Source organism: Myxine glutinosa, chromosome 3, assembly GCF_964187855.1.
Source record: "Myxine glutinosa chromosome 3, kmMyxGlut1.1, whole genome shotgun sequence".
In the NCBI taxonomy this organism is placed as follows: Eukaryota; Metazoa; Chordata; class Myxini; order Myxiniformes; family Myxinidae; genus Myxine; species Myxine glutinosa.
The window spans coordinates 174682775-174698277 of NC_136263.1; the positions used below are offsets into that span (position 1 = coordinate 174682775).

The 15503-nt window shown below is 45.6% G+C and overlaps 1 protein-coding gene across 1 annotated transcript in view; it reads right to left on the reverse strand.

The window, feature by feature from the left end:
* LOC137423049 (tenascin) overlaps window positions 1–15503 on the reverse strand; it is a 143330-nt gene that overhangs the window by 31107 nt on the left and 96720 nt on the right. The window contains exons 7-9 of the mRNA XM_068109823.2: window positions 12497–12946; window positions 9974–10081; window positions 6362–6526 (exon numbers count right to left, since the gene is read on the reverse strand). Of these exons, the coding sequence (XP_067965924.2) occupies window positions 6362–6526; window positions 9974–10081; window positions 12497–12946 (723 nt within the window). The remainder of the gene's footprint in view (window positions 1–6361; window positions 6527–9973; window positions 10082–12496; window positions 12947–15503) is intronic.

A 15503-nucleotide genomic window follows, 5' to 3' on the forward strand; every position in this document is an offset into this window, starting at 1 on the left:
CCGGCTTCGGGACGATGTGCAACGGCGAGGCCCAGGCGCTGCCGGAGCGCCGCACGATGCCGAGGCGCTCCAGCGCCGTGAACTCGGCCTTGGCGACGGCGAGTTTGGCGGGGTCGAGACGGCGAGCCCGGGCATACACCGGCGGGCCCGTAGTGGGGATGTGATGCTCGATGCCGTGCCGCACCGCGATGGCCGAAAACGTTGGCCACGTGAGGGCCGGGAACTCCGCGAGGAGACGTGCGAAGTCGTCCGCCAATGGGAGGGCGCAGGAAAACTCGGTGGGTGTGGCCCGGCTCAAGGCGCATGCCAGGGAGCTGAAAGTCTCGGCGTTGACGAGACCCCGGCGTTTCACGTCTACCAGCAGCCCGTGGGCGCACAAGAAATCGGCCCCGAGCAAAGCCATGGGGACGTCCGCCGTCACGAACTCCCAGTGAAAGAGCTGGCTGCCGAAGCGGAGGGCGACGGTGCGTGGGCCGAAGGTGCGGATGGCGGAGCCGTTGGCCGCGACCAATGGGATGGGGGGCCGCAGACGGCGGCCCGCCTGTCCTCCGCCGAAGCGGGAATGACGCTCAGCTGGGCGCCGGTGTCGCAGAGGAAGTGCCGCCCCGACGCTCGGTCCGCGATGAACAGCAGGTTTCCGGAATGGCCGGCGTTCATTGCTGGGAGGGAACGCCGGCTCGCCCGTTTCCCGACTTGCCGAACATGCACGGGGGTCGGCATGATCGGGCCTGCTGCCCGAACCTGGCGTGGAAATAGCACCAGGCCGGGTCCGGCGGGGGCTCCGGTCGACGCGTCGGGACCGGGCGACGCGAAGTCGCCGCTGCCAGTCGTGCCGGCCCGGCGGTCTCCGGGAAGGAAACTGCGTCGCGGGCGCCAGGTGGGAAGGCTCCCGGCCGCCACCCCGACGAGCTGGCTCGCCGCTCCGGCGAGCTGGCTTGCCGAAGCGATCTTGTCGACCTCCTTGGCGAGGTCGCGGGGGTTTACGATGGTCGTACCTGCCAGGGCGACCCGTACCGGGGCCGGGAGCTGGCGAAGAAAGAGCTCCTGAAACATGAAATCCGAGGGGTGCTCGCCGAGCAACGCGAGCATGTAGTCCATGTTCTCGGACGGGCGCGTATCGCCGAGCTCAGGTAGGTCGAGCAGGCGTCGTGCGCGCTCAGCCGGGGAAAGGGCGAACGCGCCCAGCAGAAGTGCCTTGATGGCGTCGTACTTGCCGTCAGCGGGCGGGTTCTGGAGGAAGCTCAGGCAGCGGGCGGCGGTCGCGGAGCCGAGCGCGGCGACCACGTAATGGTAGTGGGTGGCGTCTTCCGTGATGCCACACAGGGTGAACTGGGAGTCCGCCTGCGCGAACCAGACGGCGGCATGTGCTTCCTAGAAGGTGGGCAGCTTGAGGGACACTGCGGTGTCCATCGCGTGTTGCAAATTCGGGGTCACCAGTGAAGGAGCCCGGGCTCCAGCATGAGATGGACAAAATGACGGGCAAGACACAAACTCATCCGAGAAGATATTTATTCGTAAAACCAACTCGGGAACACTGAAAAGCCCGTTTATCGGGCTGCCTTATAAAGCACAACCAGAAACCGAAACCGAAACCGAAAGCCATGCCTCGCCTTCGGTGGTCACGTGATCAACAGGTGTAGCCGATTATACCCGCACGCGCGGCACGCTTTGGTGGTCACGTGACCAGCCACTCTGGCGCCGTGGTTCCCCGCCGGTGACGTCACCGGCTGAAGCAAGGAGATTCTGATGCTGGTCTTGCTTGGGGGACCCATGGGTCGCTACAGATGTACTTTTATTGCAAGAAACTCGTGCCACTGCAGACTGCATGGCTGATTGGCAGCAACAGCTGATTGGCACTTGGTTTTTTAGTAATACAGACTCTGTGAATGTGGGTATTGCTTTTTTTGTCAGTTCACGTTTGTCTGTCTCCCCCCCCCCCCCCCCCCATCTCTAAGGAAATCGTACCAGGCTATCTAGTCTCTGTAGAGCTTGAATACAATCAGCAACGATTTATGTTTGTTAACGTCTATGCTCCAAGCGATAGTACAGATAGAGGAACTTTTTTTAATCAGTCCTTTAATTTCCTGAGACACCTCTCTTCTGATACGTTGTTGTGCTTAGGGGGTGACTTTAACTGTACTTTAAACCCAACTTTAGATAGGAACAGTGCAGAGCCACGTCCAGCTTCAAGTAGGCCTCTTTCCAGTATAATTTCGCGGCATGACCTCAACGATGTATGGCGGCAACAACACCCAAACCTGCAGCAATTTAGCTGGTGTCGGGTTTTACTAAATCATCTTTCACTTGCTCGTCTTGATAAATTTTATATTCCTAACTCTGCTGTCAATCTTGTGACATATACGGCTATTGTCCCTTCAGGCTTCTCTGACCATTCTTTGGTAAAACTGTGCTTTTCTTTTCCTCGTTTCAAACGCCGCACCCTGTATTGGTCCTCTAACACCTCACTTCTGAGCGATCCTTTCTTTAAATCATCCTTTGTGGTTTTTTGGGACAAGGTTGTGTATTTCCAACATCGTTTCCTAAATCTCTGTCAGTGGTGGGACTATGCTAAAGCGCAGATCCGTGTTTTCTGTCAGCAATACAAAACCAATTGCTCTCAAAGTAAACAATTATGTATTGATGCCTTGAAACAAGAAATTCTACGATTGCAGGAAGGTGCTGAGGTCCTCAGTGATGAAAGACGGTGTCAACTCCTCTTTGAAAAACTAACTCTGCTTAAGGAATTAATTCAAGAAAATGGTATTGGTGCCTTAGTCAGGCTGAGAGTGAATGGTTTACTGTCCTCAGACACATGTTGTAAAGATTTCTTTAAGTTTGAGAAGACGATGAAGGCGAGCCAGCAAATGCTTAGTCTTCGGGCTAGTGATGGGCATATTCTTAGTGATAATACGGAGATTGTTCATTTTGTTCGGTCTTATTTTGAGAGTGTGTTTTCCTTTAAGCCTAATGATGTGCCTGCAATGCAGAATATTACGACCAATTTACCGCAGATAGATGAGCATCAGCGGCATGTCTTGGATGAGAACATTACTCTCGGTGAACTTAAAACTGCGCTAGATGGCCTTGCTGATCATAAGGCTCCTGGTTTTGATGGGTTACCAGCTGAATTTTAGAAAACCTTTTGGGACATGCTTGGTCCTGCTTTGCACTCAGTGTTTTTATACAGCCTGCGTGAGGGATTGTTACCCCTTAGTTGTCGACGTGCAGTTGTTTGCCTTATCCTTAAGAAAAACGACCTGCAATTGATACAGAACTGGCGCCCAATTTCTCTTCTCTGCACAGATTACAAGATTTTTGCCAAAGTGCTAGCTAACCGTGTAAAGACTGTTTTAAGCACAGTTATACATCAGGATCAATCGTACTGTGTTATGCACAGATCTATGCACGATAACATATTTTTGGTGTGAGACCTGTGGGATGTGTGTGCATTTCAACAACACCATACCGGTCTCTTTTTTATTGACCAAGAAAAGGCTTTTGACTCTGTTAATCATGAATATTTGTTTCACATTTTAAAGCAATTTGGTTTTGGGGCATCTTTTATTTCGTATGTATCCTTATTGTATAATCATATTTTTAGCTTGATCAAAATCAATAATGGTCTCTGTTCACCTTTGCGGATTGGGAGGGGAATTCAGCAAGGTTGTCCCTTATCTGGAATCTTGTACTCTCTTTGCATTGAGCCCCTTTTGATTCGTTTACTATTTTCTCTTATGGGATTTTCAGTGACTCCATCAGAAAATCCCGTTATCATTTCGGCCTATGCTGATGATGTATGTGTTGCTGTTCGCAGCAGTAATGACATTGCTCTGCTATTTGAGTGCCTACGGGTTTACTCTCAAGCATGTACAACGCAAATTAATTGGTCGAAATGCAAAGCAGTTTGGGTCGGTGGTACGCCACCTTCTGCCCTTCCAATTCTCCCTATGAATTTGACATGGGGAAAAGAAGGTGCGAAATACCTCGGTGTTTATCTTGGAATCCCTGGTTTTGTCAAAAGGAATTGGGATGGTTTGCTCCACAAAATTAGCAATAAATTAAAACAGATGGAGAGGAATTTTGTCGACCTTGTCTTTCCGAGGTCGTACCCTGGTCATTAACAACCTGGTGGCCCCTCTCTTATGGCATAAAATGATTGTCTTGCAGCCACCTGCAACGTTGGTGTCGTCAATCCAAAAATGTTTACTTGACTTATTTTGGGATGGCAAACACTGGCTAAAGCCAGAGACTATTTGCCTTCCACTGGCAGAAGGGGGTCATGGGCTTGTGGACATTCTTTGTCGGGTGATGGCCTTCCGAGTCTCTACAGCTCGTCGTTTTATATTTCTGGAGGCCTTGCCCTGTAAATCTACTGCAAACTGTATATTAAAACAAGCCGGCATGCTAGGCTACAATTGTGAACTCTTTTTCATGGAGCTGCAACATGTCGATGCTTCGCTGCTCCCTGACTTTTACCAAGATGTCTTGAACGTCTGGCGGTCCATTTCAGTAACTCGGCAAATGGGGACATACAACAGTGAAAGGTTCCTCCGGGAACCCCTTTTCTACAATGCCCTCTTTCCTGCTATTCCTCACTCACGTGCTTTTGTGCAACGTTTTTTGAGTGCTGGTGTGAAAACGACTCGGGACCTTCGTGACTGTAACAGGAACAGTTGGTTCTCCGCAGGACATCTTCAAGTAAGAACTGGTATCAGATCTTTGAGGAGCGTCGCCAAGGTCCTACAGGAAATCCTGTGTGTTTTTAGACACTTGGGCCTGAGCTCAACCACCAACATTGGTGACCACCATACACCACCACAGATCTATGCTAGCTCTAGCCTGCCGGCTGATAGCGCCACAACATCTATCTTGTTATCCTCATCGCCACTTTCCAGCAAGGATAAAAAGAGACTGTATCGTTTGTGTATTTCAGTCCGGTTTCCCTCGTTACAGCCGGTTTCTTTTAGGGCTCGATGGAAAGAGAAACTGCCTTCTGGGTCTCCCTCCCATCCGCAATGGTCTGCAATGTATGTTTCACCGATTGTTAAAAGGACTGGTGATATTGCTTGGAGACTCGCCCATATGGTGTTGCCCTCCAATGTTTTATTACATCGTTTTAATGAGGATAATGCAGTGGAATGCCCTTTTTGTATGATTTCTGAAGACCTTTTCCATGCTTACGTAGATTGTGCAAGACTCTCTCCCTTCTTTGGTTTTTTATCAACTTTTTTTAATCGTACGAACTTTTCCTTTTCTACACTGGTTTTTATTTTTGGAATACCACTTAGTTACAAAAAACGCTCTGAGACTGCTCTTGCTAATTTCTTAATTTCTATTGGAAAATTAGCAATCTACAAGACAAGAAAAGCAAAGCTCCTGGCAAATGCTGATATTGTATGTGATGTGGTAATTGTGTTTAAGGCTCTGGTCATGCAAGGTTACGCTTGGAATTCTCTTTTTGCCAAATGAAAGATGATTTACAAACCTTTGTGGAAAAATGGTGTGTAGAGGGTGGGTTTTGTAAACTTGACAATGGTTTGTTAAATTTTTTATTTTAGTGTTTTTATTGTTGTTCGGCTGCACATGTTTGGAATTGCAATGATTTTATTATTATTTGCATGACTTGTGTGGTTTTCTCACCTTTAAAATAAAAGAGCTTCAAAAGTCTCTCTCTCTCTCTCTCTCTCTCTCCCTCTCTCTCCCTCTCTGTCCCCCTCTCTCTCCCTCTCTGTCCGTCTCTCTCTCTCTCCCTTTCTCTCTCCCTCTCTCTCCCTCTCTCTCTCCCTCTCTCTCTCCCTCTCTCTCTCCCTCTCTCTCTCCCTCCCCCCCTCTCTCTCTCTCTCTCTCCCTCTCCCTCTCTGTCCCCCTCTCTCTCCCCCTCTCTCTCTCTCCCTTTCTCTCTCCACCTCTGTCTCTCTCCCTCTCCCCCTCTCTCCCTCTCCCCCTCTCTCCCTCTCCCCCTCTCTCTCTCTCCCTTTCTCTAACTCTGTTGTGGCCCTGACTTTGTGAAGGTGGGGTACACCATCCTGGATGTGTGGGATCTCTGAGTCACTCCTGCGAGATTGATCGGCTGTCTCCGTGTCGTGGGCTTAATCGAGAGAACTGTCTGGTGCTATACAACAACAACTTGCGGCCAAGTGCAGCATATGCTTGGAATGGAACTGCCATGGCAGTCTTGCATATTCTTTTCAAGCAAGAGCCAATGGAAATTTAGCATTCCACAAGCATCTGTCAACTGGTGATACGTTATAACACAACGGACACTTTCATATTTCAGGAGCGGGAGTGAGAAAGGTTCAGGAACACAGTTGGTGAAGATTCTAAAGTAAAAGTGTTAAACCTATTTTGATTTCCTTCAGACCTGTGGTAATGATGACTGAGGAGACGGTGCTTTTGATTTCCCCACGGACAGTCACAGCACTGATGTTGTAGGTTTCCGCAGGACGTAGGCCCTGCAAGGTGTGTTTTGTGACTCCCTCCACAAGCAGCACACCACTCTCTTCTTCATCCAATTGCACCTCTTTCACTGTTTCACACACATTTAGGACAATATTAATGCATATTATATTTATTTGCTTTTGATGGCACAACATTTACAGTAACAGATAATTCAACAACCGGCCATGATACATCTGTATGCGAGAAATCATGAATGTGGTTTAATTCCTAATAGCTGGCAAGTAGGCATCCCACATTGCCATTACATCCTCTTATTCAGCCTTCACACACCTTGTATTGATTTAAAATGCACTTTCAAATTTCTACCGAGTAATTATTATGATGTGGAAATATAATTCTTCTTCTTCTTCTTCTTCTCCTCCCCCTCTTCCCTTTATAAGGAGTGAGGTCCAAATGGCACCAAGCTTCTGCCCTGCCATTTCTTTTTTTCTTTTTTGTTTACAAAATCGAGGCTGTGTAAGAGCTAACACATTAAACATGAAAACATGCACAGACACATACAACGAAGGGAGCGGGAGACAAGAGGGGAAGGGAGAGGGAAGCACACAAGCACAACAACAGAAGAGAACAGGTAAGTCGGTAGATCTGTGGAAGAGGGAGGGCTGGGGGAGTACACGCTATAAAGCAAATGAACACTACCAGGAATTTCGGGAAAGAAGTTGGGGATTTAAAGAGGTGGGTTTTGGGTGTTTTAACGGGGGTAGAAAATATCTAGGTTTTGGACGGGGGAAGATCAGAGATGGTGGTGAACAACTGTTTTAAAGACCTGGAGGGAGGAGAGGGATTGAAGAGAGTGAGGGAGTTTGTTCCAGAGGTGGGAGTAAAGAGGAATGAAAGAAAGAAGGTGAATAGAGAGTCTTGATTTTGGCAGTTTCACCAGAAGAGGGTTGCAGACAGATCTTGTGCGTCTTGCAGGAACATTTGGGGGACAGAGCACAGACAGAGCAGGGTGAGCAAGGCCGGAGAGGAGTCGGTCGAAGACAGAAAGACCACCAACCTGCCTGCAGTGAGAGAAAGAAAGGCCCTCAGAATCAGCTTCATCGCAGCCTTAACCATGATACTCCTCCCCTCCCCTCTCAGCCAACTCTCTCCACCCTCTAACCACCCCCACCTTACAGATATCCCTCTTCACACAATTCTCCCATCCCAACCGCGGCCTACCTCTTTACCTCCTGCCTTGTTCCCGCAACCTATCTGCTCTCTTTTCCATTCTCTCTCCCCCCATCCACACCAAGTGTCCAGCCCATCTCAGCCACCATTTCACCAATCTCCCTGTCAAACTCATCTGCACACCAATCTCCTCCCTCGGTTCATCCATTCTCTTTCTATCCACCCTCTTCATCCCGCAATCCTCCTGACCCAGTTGTTCTCGCAAACCTGCAGCCTCTGTTGTTGTCTCTCAGTGCCACCATCTTCAGACTGTAAAGGTAGGCCGGTATTGCACATGATATCAGAACCTTCCCTTTCAATCTCCTTGATATATTTCTGTCTGGCATTACATCCTCCACCCACCTCCATGCATTCGCACCCACCTGAAGGTTATGCTTTCACCCCTGTTTGTTTGTCCGTCTGTGAACAAGATATCTCAAAAAGTTGCGGATGGGTTTGGACGAAATTTGGCGGAGATGTGGAGTATGTGACAAGGACGAAATGATTAAATTTTGGTGAAGATCTGGATTCGGATCCGGCTAGTATAATTTTTAAGTGATTCTTCACCATTGGGAGATCGGGCCAAAAACGATCCATAGCAGGATATCTCAAAAAGTTGTGGACGGATTTGGACGAGACTTGGCGGACAGATTGTATGTGTGACAAGGAAGAATCGACTCAATTTTGGTGAAGATCTGGATCCGGATCGAGCTAGTATAATTTTTAAGTGATTCTTCACCATTGGGAGATATGGCCAACCAGGCGGAGGTATGCTCTCTACTGAGTGCCGTTCTAGTTGATCTTTTTTTTTGCAGTCATTTGCAAGTTTAAAACCGACATTTTCAAAAAGCATTCAAAGTCCACAATCTGGTATCATGTGAAATTGTTCTCTGAAAGGAACATCTGACGACCCTCCCAAACCCAATCTACTTTCTTAACAAAAATTTTGAGGAGGCTCAGTCATTCAAACAACGGGGTCTCACTAACAGCCATGATATTTATTGTGCAAACCACATTTCAAAGTTGGCCTGCAAAGCTAGCTCCAGAATGGGCATCCTCCATCATACAAATCCCTTCCTTAGCACTCCTAAACTTATATTGGCATACAAGGCATTTATTCGCAGCTTTATGGAGTACTGCAATCCCCTCTGGATGGCCTCCCCTGCCTCACATCTTGCTTAGCTTGACATTGTGGAAACCAAGGCCTTCAAGATTATTGGAATCTTCCACGATGAAGCTGGGTCCATGAGCCTATCACTTTGCTATCGCAGACAGGTCGATGGTCTCTGTCTTCAACTGCTTCCTTTCTGGTCTCGCATGCTCTGCTCTTTCTGTGCTTTGTCCATCCCCTCAGGTTTCTGCAGGGCACACACAGTCCACCATCAACCCCTTTCTGGTGAAACGACCTAAATCCAGGATCATTGCTCACCTCCACTCATTCGTTCATCTTTTTCCCCACTTGTGGAACCAACTTCTTCATTCACTTCATCTCATTCTTCCCTCCAGGTCCTCAAGACAGCTGTTCACCACCATCTCAGATTGTCCCCAATCCAAGACCATTATCTTTTTTACCCTCGTCAATTTGCCCACCCTCACCCCACCCCAAGCTCTCCGACTTCCAAATTTCCCGTTTTTCCTCCTTGAAGTTTCCTTCTGTATCCATCATGTCCACACTATGCATCCTCTCCTGCCCGCTTTCCTCCACACACTCATTGTTTGGTCCAGTCTCCCTCTATGCAGGACTTCATCTCTGCCGTTAGTGTTTCTTCCCTCTTTATTGTTCCTTTTGCTTGTGTCTCTACTGTTCCTTCTGCGTCCTGGTATGTCCTGATCCGTTTAGTGTACTAGTTCTTCCACAAGCCTCAATTATGTATACAAAAAAGTCAGACAGTGTCCATATGTTTTATACCTCTCCCACCCCCCCTTCCCATGCCTCCCGCCCAAAGCCCTCTCCCTCCCACAGATCTCTCGATGTCTCCATGTCTCTCGGTCCCTGCTCTCAAATGTTGTGTTTGTGTCCTTCCCCCTCTCTCTCCATCTTGTCTACCGCTCCCGATGTTATGTTTTATGTGTCGGTTTGTCTTTCTGTGTGATTAATGTTCGCTCTTCACGAGCCTCGATCTTGTATACAAAAAAATACCAAAAAAAAAAAACGACGTGGGTGGCGAATCATACCCCAACTCTTACTATGACTTACATACGATGTACTGTAATTAATTACCAATGTATGACTGTAGAAATGTCAGAAATTGTTGGACAGCCCCTAACTATGTGCACAGATGGGAACACCAAGTGGGCCAAGCAGTGTAATGTGTCTTGATATTATTTGATAAACTTTATAATGTGTGTGATATGTGAGTCATACTGGCAGGAAAATGCCATAACTTCACAGATGCTGCTGTCTGTTCCCAGCTCACTGTCACGTTGTTTTCACCCACATTTCTCACAGTGAAGTTCTGAGGTGGCAGCAGGCCTGGGAGGTGTAACATAAGGGATAGATTAATCATGAGACATGAGAAATGATATGTTACAGGAAAAGAGGCAGTTTAACAGGTAACCACAGCAGCAGATTTTTGACTACAGCATATTTTTAGACCACAACGCCATCATTATGAAGTTTGAGTCGAGACATTTACAATAGATTGTGCCTCAAGGGATAGTGGATTTATGGCACAAACTGCCTTAAAATGAAAGGGAAGTGATAATGTAGTTATTATACATATATAATGTCCGTGTATGTGTGTCAGTGTGTCTCCTCCATAAATCCAAAACCATGAAACCTATCATCCCAAAACTTTGCATGCATACTAAGGGAAGTCTGATGGAGTGACGGAATGAAAACTGGGTGTTTGCGTAAATTTAAACACCCATTTTTTGAAGATAATTAACGGAAGTGCTCATAATCATGTCATCTTTGGTCACGCGGCTCTCCCTCGCAGGGTCTTAATTTGCCCCACCTCTTGCCTTAGAATAGGCTGCACTGGCCTCTGGTGTACATTTGAAGATTGAACAATGCATTCTCTATCATTAAATGAAAGTATCGTTTGAGGAAACAAAGGTACATTTTGATTACAACTCATGCAGAGGAAATGAGGTAATGCATGCTTTCTTTGCATAGTTCGCAGTAGAAGTCTAATATGCACTGCCCAATGAAGGTACATTCTTATCATCATACTAAAATACGCTATTTCGTGTGTCTGTCTGTCTGATGAGTTTTTGATGCCAATACATTCCGTCGTGACTTGTCCAATCTCAACCAAACTTGACAGGATGACGAAGGGTTACATAATGGAGGTTGTAGCGCATTCATTTGCCCCCCATCCCCAAGGGGGTTTTCTCCCCCCCCCCCGAACGGGTTTTCCCCGCCATTGCCATCAATGGTGTTGCGTGTTGAGGTGTATATCAATGATAAATTATCTTTGTCGTGGCGTTTGTCCAAAGACGAAGATTTATTGTGGCGTATTTCCAAGGATGCTTTTAAAAACAAAATTAATGATAATCGCATATTGTTAATGTTATTACAAAACAATATTGATACTAACAATGTCCCACTTCTCCAAGGCGTTTTTCCTGCAGTGATAAAGTGTATAAATAGCTTATAGTTATAATGGCGTTTCCGTGGGAGCAACGGCTTCTGCAGGAAGTAAAAATATTATAAAGCACAAACACGTATGCTTAGCTTTTTAAACAGCCACTAATGCTCTTTATAACACTAAATGAAGAAATTTGGAGGAATTCTGACATCCATGAAGTAAGGTTTACTTACAAACTGAGCGAAGATCTACTGTACTCTATATAACCCACAAATGTTGGGTTAATAAGATGGCCCTTTCTGCCGCTACGTATTATTTTTCTGAGCCAACTTTTGAAACTCGCTCCCACTGTTTGATACGAAACTGAAAGGGAGAAGCTCGGGTTGTGCTCCTTTACCAAGCAGCTAGCTAGCGCTTGCCAAGCCAGCCGTTACTTAACGGTTTTGAATGGAGTGCTTGCTCAAATGCTTAAACCACTTGGCGATCTCTCCACAAGAAACTTGGTAAATGAACACACACCCAATGTTCTTGAGATCTGACCATAGATCGACTGTAATCTACATACCCCAAAGAGGAATGACCCTTTTTTGCTGCTTCCTTAGCGAGCGGGTGTATAGTATACATAAAGGTAAATAATGTTCAGACAATGCATTTTGTGAGCGGAAGCACAAAGTTTCACGGGTGGTGCATAATATTGGAGTCGCTGGTTCGCACACTTACCATAAGTTAAAAAAAATACAACTACAAATTATTTAGTCAGTTACATCCAAGTAATTTCGTTTTTGTCGATTCGAGAAACCTTATCAGCAACATGCTCTCTGACATGGAGTGCAGCATTTATTGGGGAATATTGCTGATTGTGTCACTGATTCTTGCTTTTAATTCACCAAGATGCGTGGATTTGTAGCGTACACTATATCCTTCAAATATCCTCAAAAAAAGATATCTGGCGACGTAAGATCTGGGGATTAAGGTGGCCATAATGACTTGGACACTGCGCGGTCACCAAAGAGTAGCCTAAGATTGTTCATGTTGCATTGAGAAGCGTGACTTGCGGCATCATCTTGCTGAAACCTTCCGTGGTTCATTTCATCTTCTGTAAGATGTCCAGTAAACTCATGGATTATGTTGATGTAACGTTCTGGGTTTACTGTTTTTGAGGAGAAAATTGGGCCGAGGGTTGTTGACTTAGCCATAAACGAGTGTTTTGTGAATGCACATGCCCTAAAAGATGAAACCATGCTTTGTCTGTAAAAAAAACATAACATCCAAAACAGTGTGTGTGTGTGTGTGTGTGTGTGTGTGTGTGTGTGTGTGTGTGTGTGTGTGTGTGTGTGTGTGTGTGTGTGTTGTACCTGTACTTAGAGTAAGATTGTGGGTACGGGCTGCCTTTCCATGTCGCATCCCTGTCAATGAGATTTCATACTCTGTTGCCTCCAGAAGATCAGACAGCGTCACACTATTCTCTGAACCAGGAATTACCAGCACACCTGTACCCCCATCAGCATCGTTAATCTGATCCTCCTTCGCCTGATTCTCTGGGGCATAACGGATCAAGAAGGAATCAAACATGTCCCAAGCACCAAACCAGCTGAGTACAAAGCTGGATGCTGTGATGTCAGAGGCAGCGAGGCCAATAAGAAATGTGGTATCTAATTGGTTAGGTGATGCTTCGTCAGCCAGAAATTGGGGTGGTGCAGGGTATGCTCCTGGGATAGTTGTAGTGGTAGCTGCAGTTGTTTTGGTGGTCAAATGTAAAACTGGACCCCGATCCTTTGATGACCATGCAAAGCCAACAAGAGAAGCTGAAAGGATAGAGAGGGGGAGAAAAAGAAAGATAAAAAATTGTTAAAATTGTGAAAAACTATTAACTTTCAGCATGAACAAAATAGAAACATGTGTTGCAGTCTAAATTATAAATTTTATAGAGTTGGACAAAAAAATAATCTTTTACATCTTGCTCTCCTAAAGAACAAATTCATGCTTAAATTAAATAAATTTGAGTTACCTTACAAGTAACTGCAACATAGGAGGAGGCTATTAGGCCCATATACCCTGCACAGTGGTTGCTGACAGATGGTTGTTAGTCCATGGTGTATCCTTTTTAAATTCTGAACGTCAAGCAGGGAAGCAACACAAACTCCTTTTTAAGTCTTTTGTATGCCTCTGCTGGGGTCATTTTCAAACCACTGGCCGCCCAGACTTTGTGCGGATGCTCTAACCTTTACACCAACGTGTGCGGTTAAATTTACACTTTGCATGCATGGTGAGCCAAAGGCAGGTATCATATGTACTCTAGAGAATGAGAATATGCTAACTCCTTGTTATGGTAGAGCAGCTGAGAGAGGAAGGTGTTCCTCTGAGCTGCAAATATTTACATTAAAATAATTTGGTATGTTCCAAGGAGTGGGAGAATAGATCGTGATATATTCGTGCTGGAATTTAGTTTTTTTTCTCTTTGAGATGAACTAATGAAGAGAGAGAGAGAGAGACCACCTTTAGAGGCCATTTTTCCCCACAGAGCAGGGGTTGGCCTTTTTTGGGCACCGTGGTCCCCTTTTTGAAGCAATGTTTTATGGCCGGATGCCCTTCCTGCCGCCAACCCTGTTAGTCGCCTCTTGCGACACACAGGGAATTACCAGTGAACTGGTACTCAATTTGCCGACCTCTGAAGGATGACAGGCTGAGTCAACCCCCCTGGTGCTAATTCAGCGACCGACCGGGATTCGGAACCCATGATCCTAGGATCCCAAGCCGGCACCCTAACCACTAAGCCAACACCAGGCTAGATGAACTAATGAAGGAATTATTTTATTTGTTTTCATTTCGATATTTTATTTAGATCTTTTCATTTTCAATGTTTTAGAAGCCTGGCCGGACGGAGATTTAAGGATCGAAAAGGAGAACATGTCCAGGAAAAACCAGACGTATGGTAACCCGGGTTTAAACATGTATTTCAAGTGATTTTATTGTAAGGTGGAGGGGATGGGGACAGAGAGTAACGTGGGAAAAGAACAAACATTAGAACTCGAACGACACTCGGTAGAGGGCAAACCTCTGCCAGGCTGAAGAGCTTGCATGTTGTATATATCCCACTGATAGGCCGGAACTACATCCGGACCTGAATGAAAATCAAATCAGCTCGTTATTGACACTTTCGCAAAAGTCATCCACGAAGTTTTGTCATAAACTTTCCACGTTTTGAAATATCATATTATACAGTAAACCCTTAAACATCGCAGGGGTTACATTCTGAAAAATCATACGATATTCAAAACCGCGATAGTTAAAACCAATTTTCTATGGGAAGAAAGGGAGATAGATTCCTGCGCTTCAAGAAAATATAGAGGCATGTAGGTGGCAGTCAAAATAAAAACATCACAATTGAAACAAGAAAGAGCAATCGGAGATTGCAAACCCTCGCCAGGATGTATTTTCAGTGGTGTTTAAGGCTTTTGTGTTGAAACAAATATGGCGGCCGAAACACGTGACTGATGTCATCATTTTATTTTTCTAAACTAATTTATTCCTAGATTATGCTCAAGAAATTTCATCTTGATCGGATGAAGTTTTGTACTTGTCGAATTATGACGTCATAATGGAGGCACCTATGACATCATCATTAACATATTTTATTCCACATGGAGAGTTCTTTACAATGAACCATGTCTCAATTTTTTCTATTCAGCGCTTTCGGAGATATAGAGGTGCTAAGTTTTTCGGTTTTTCCAAGATGGCGGTCCAACCACGTGACCTGTGACGTCATAATTATCATAAAAAAATTATACAGGTGGAGTTGCACCTATGGTAAAAATTTCCTGTCGATCGGACCAACGGTTGCAGAGAAAACCATATTTATTCTGTGCGGACAAACAAACAGACAGACAGACAGACAAACGGACTCAAATGCAATAACCTCTCCTCAGGCGAGGGTAATAAACGTCAAATAAATATAAATCCGCTTTACAATGAGTCAATGAAGTCTCCTGCTGAGTTGAAGCATATTAAAGTTCCGAAGCCATTCAATTTGCCCACTCACCCCCACCATTCCTCCCCTATTAATCTCTTAAATTGTTTTCCTTAATTAATTTATATATATATATAAATCTATCTGCAGTTAGATAAACCAGCCAATAAATCAAATTAAAAGAATCACTTTGTCAATCATTTTACACTTCAGCACAATTCCATTATTAACGTGTGAAAGGAAGGCCTCGGGGTGCAAGAGATAACCATCACACCTCAGCTCAAAAACCGTGATTGGTCAAAATTAAGCCTCACGCAATAACTAAACCGGTACATCGAGAGGTTGATGCGATTGTTCAAAACCACAATATTTAAACCCACGATATTTAAGGGTTG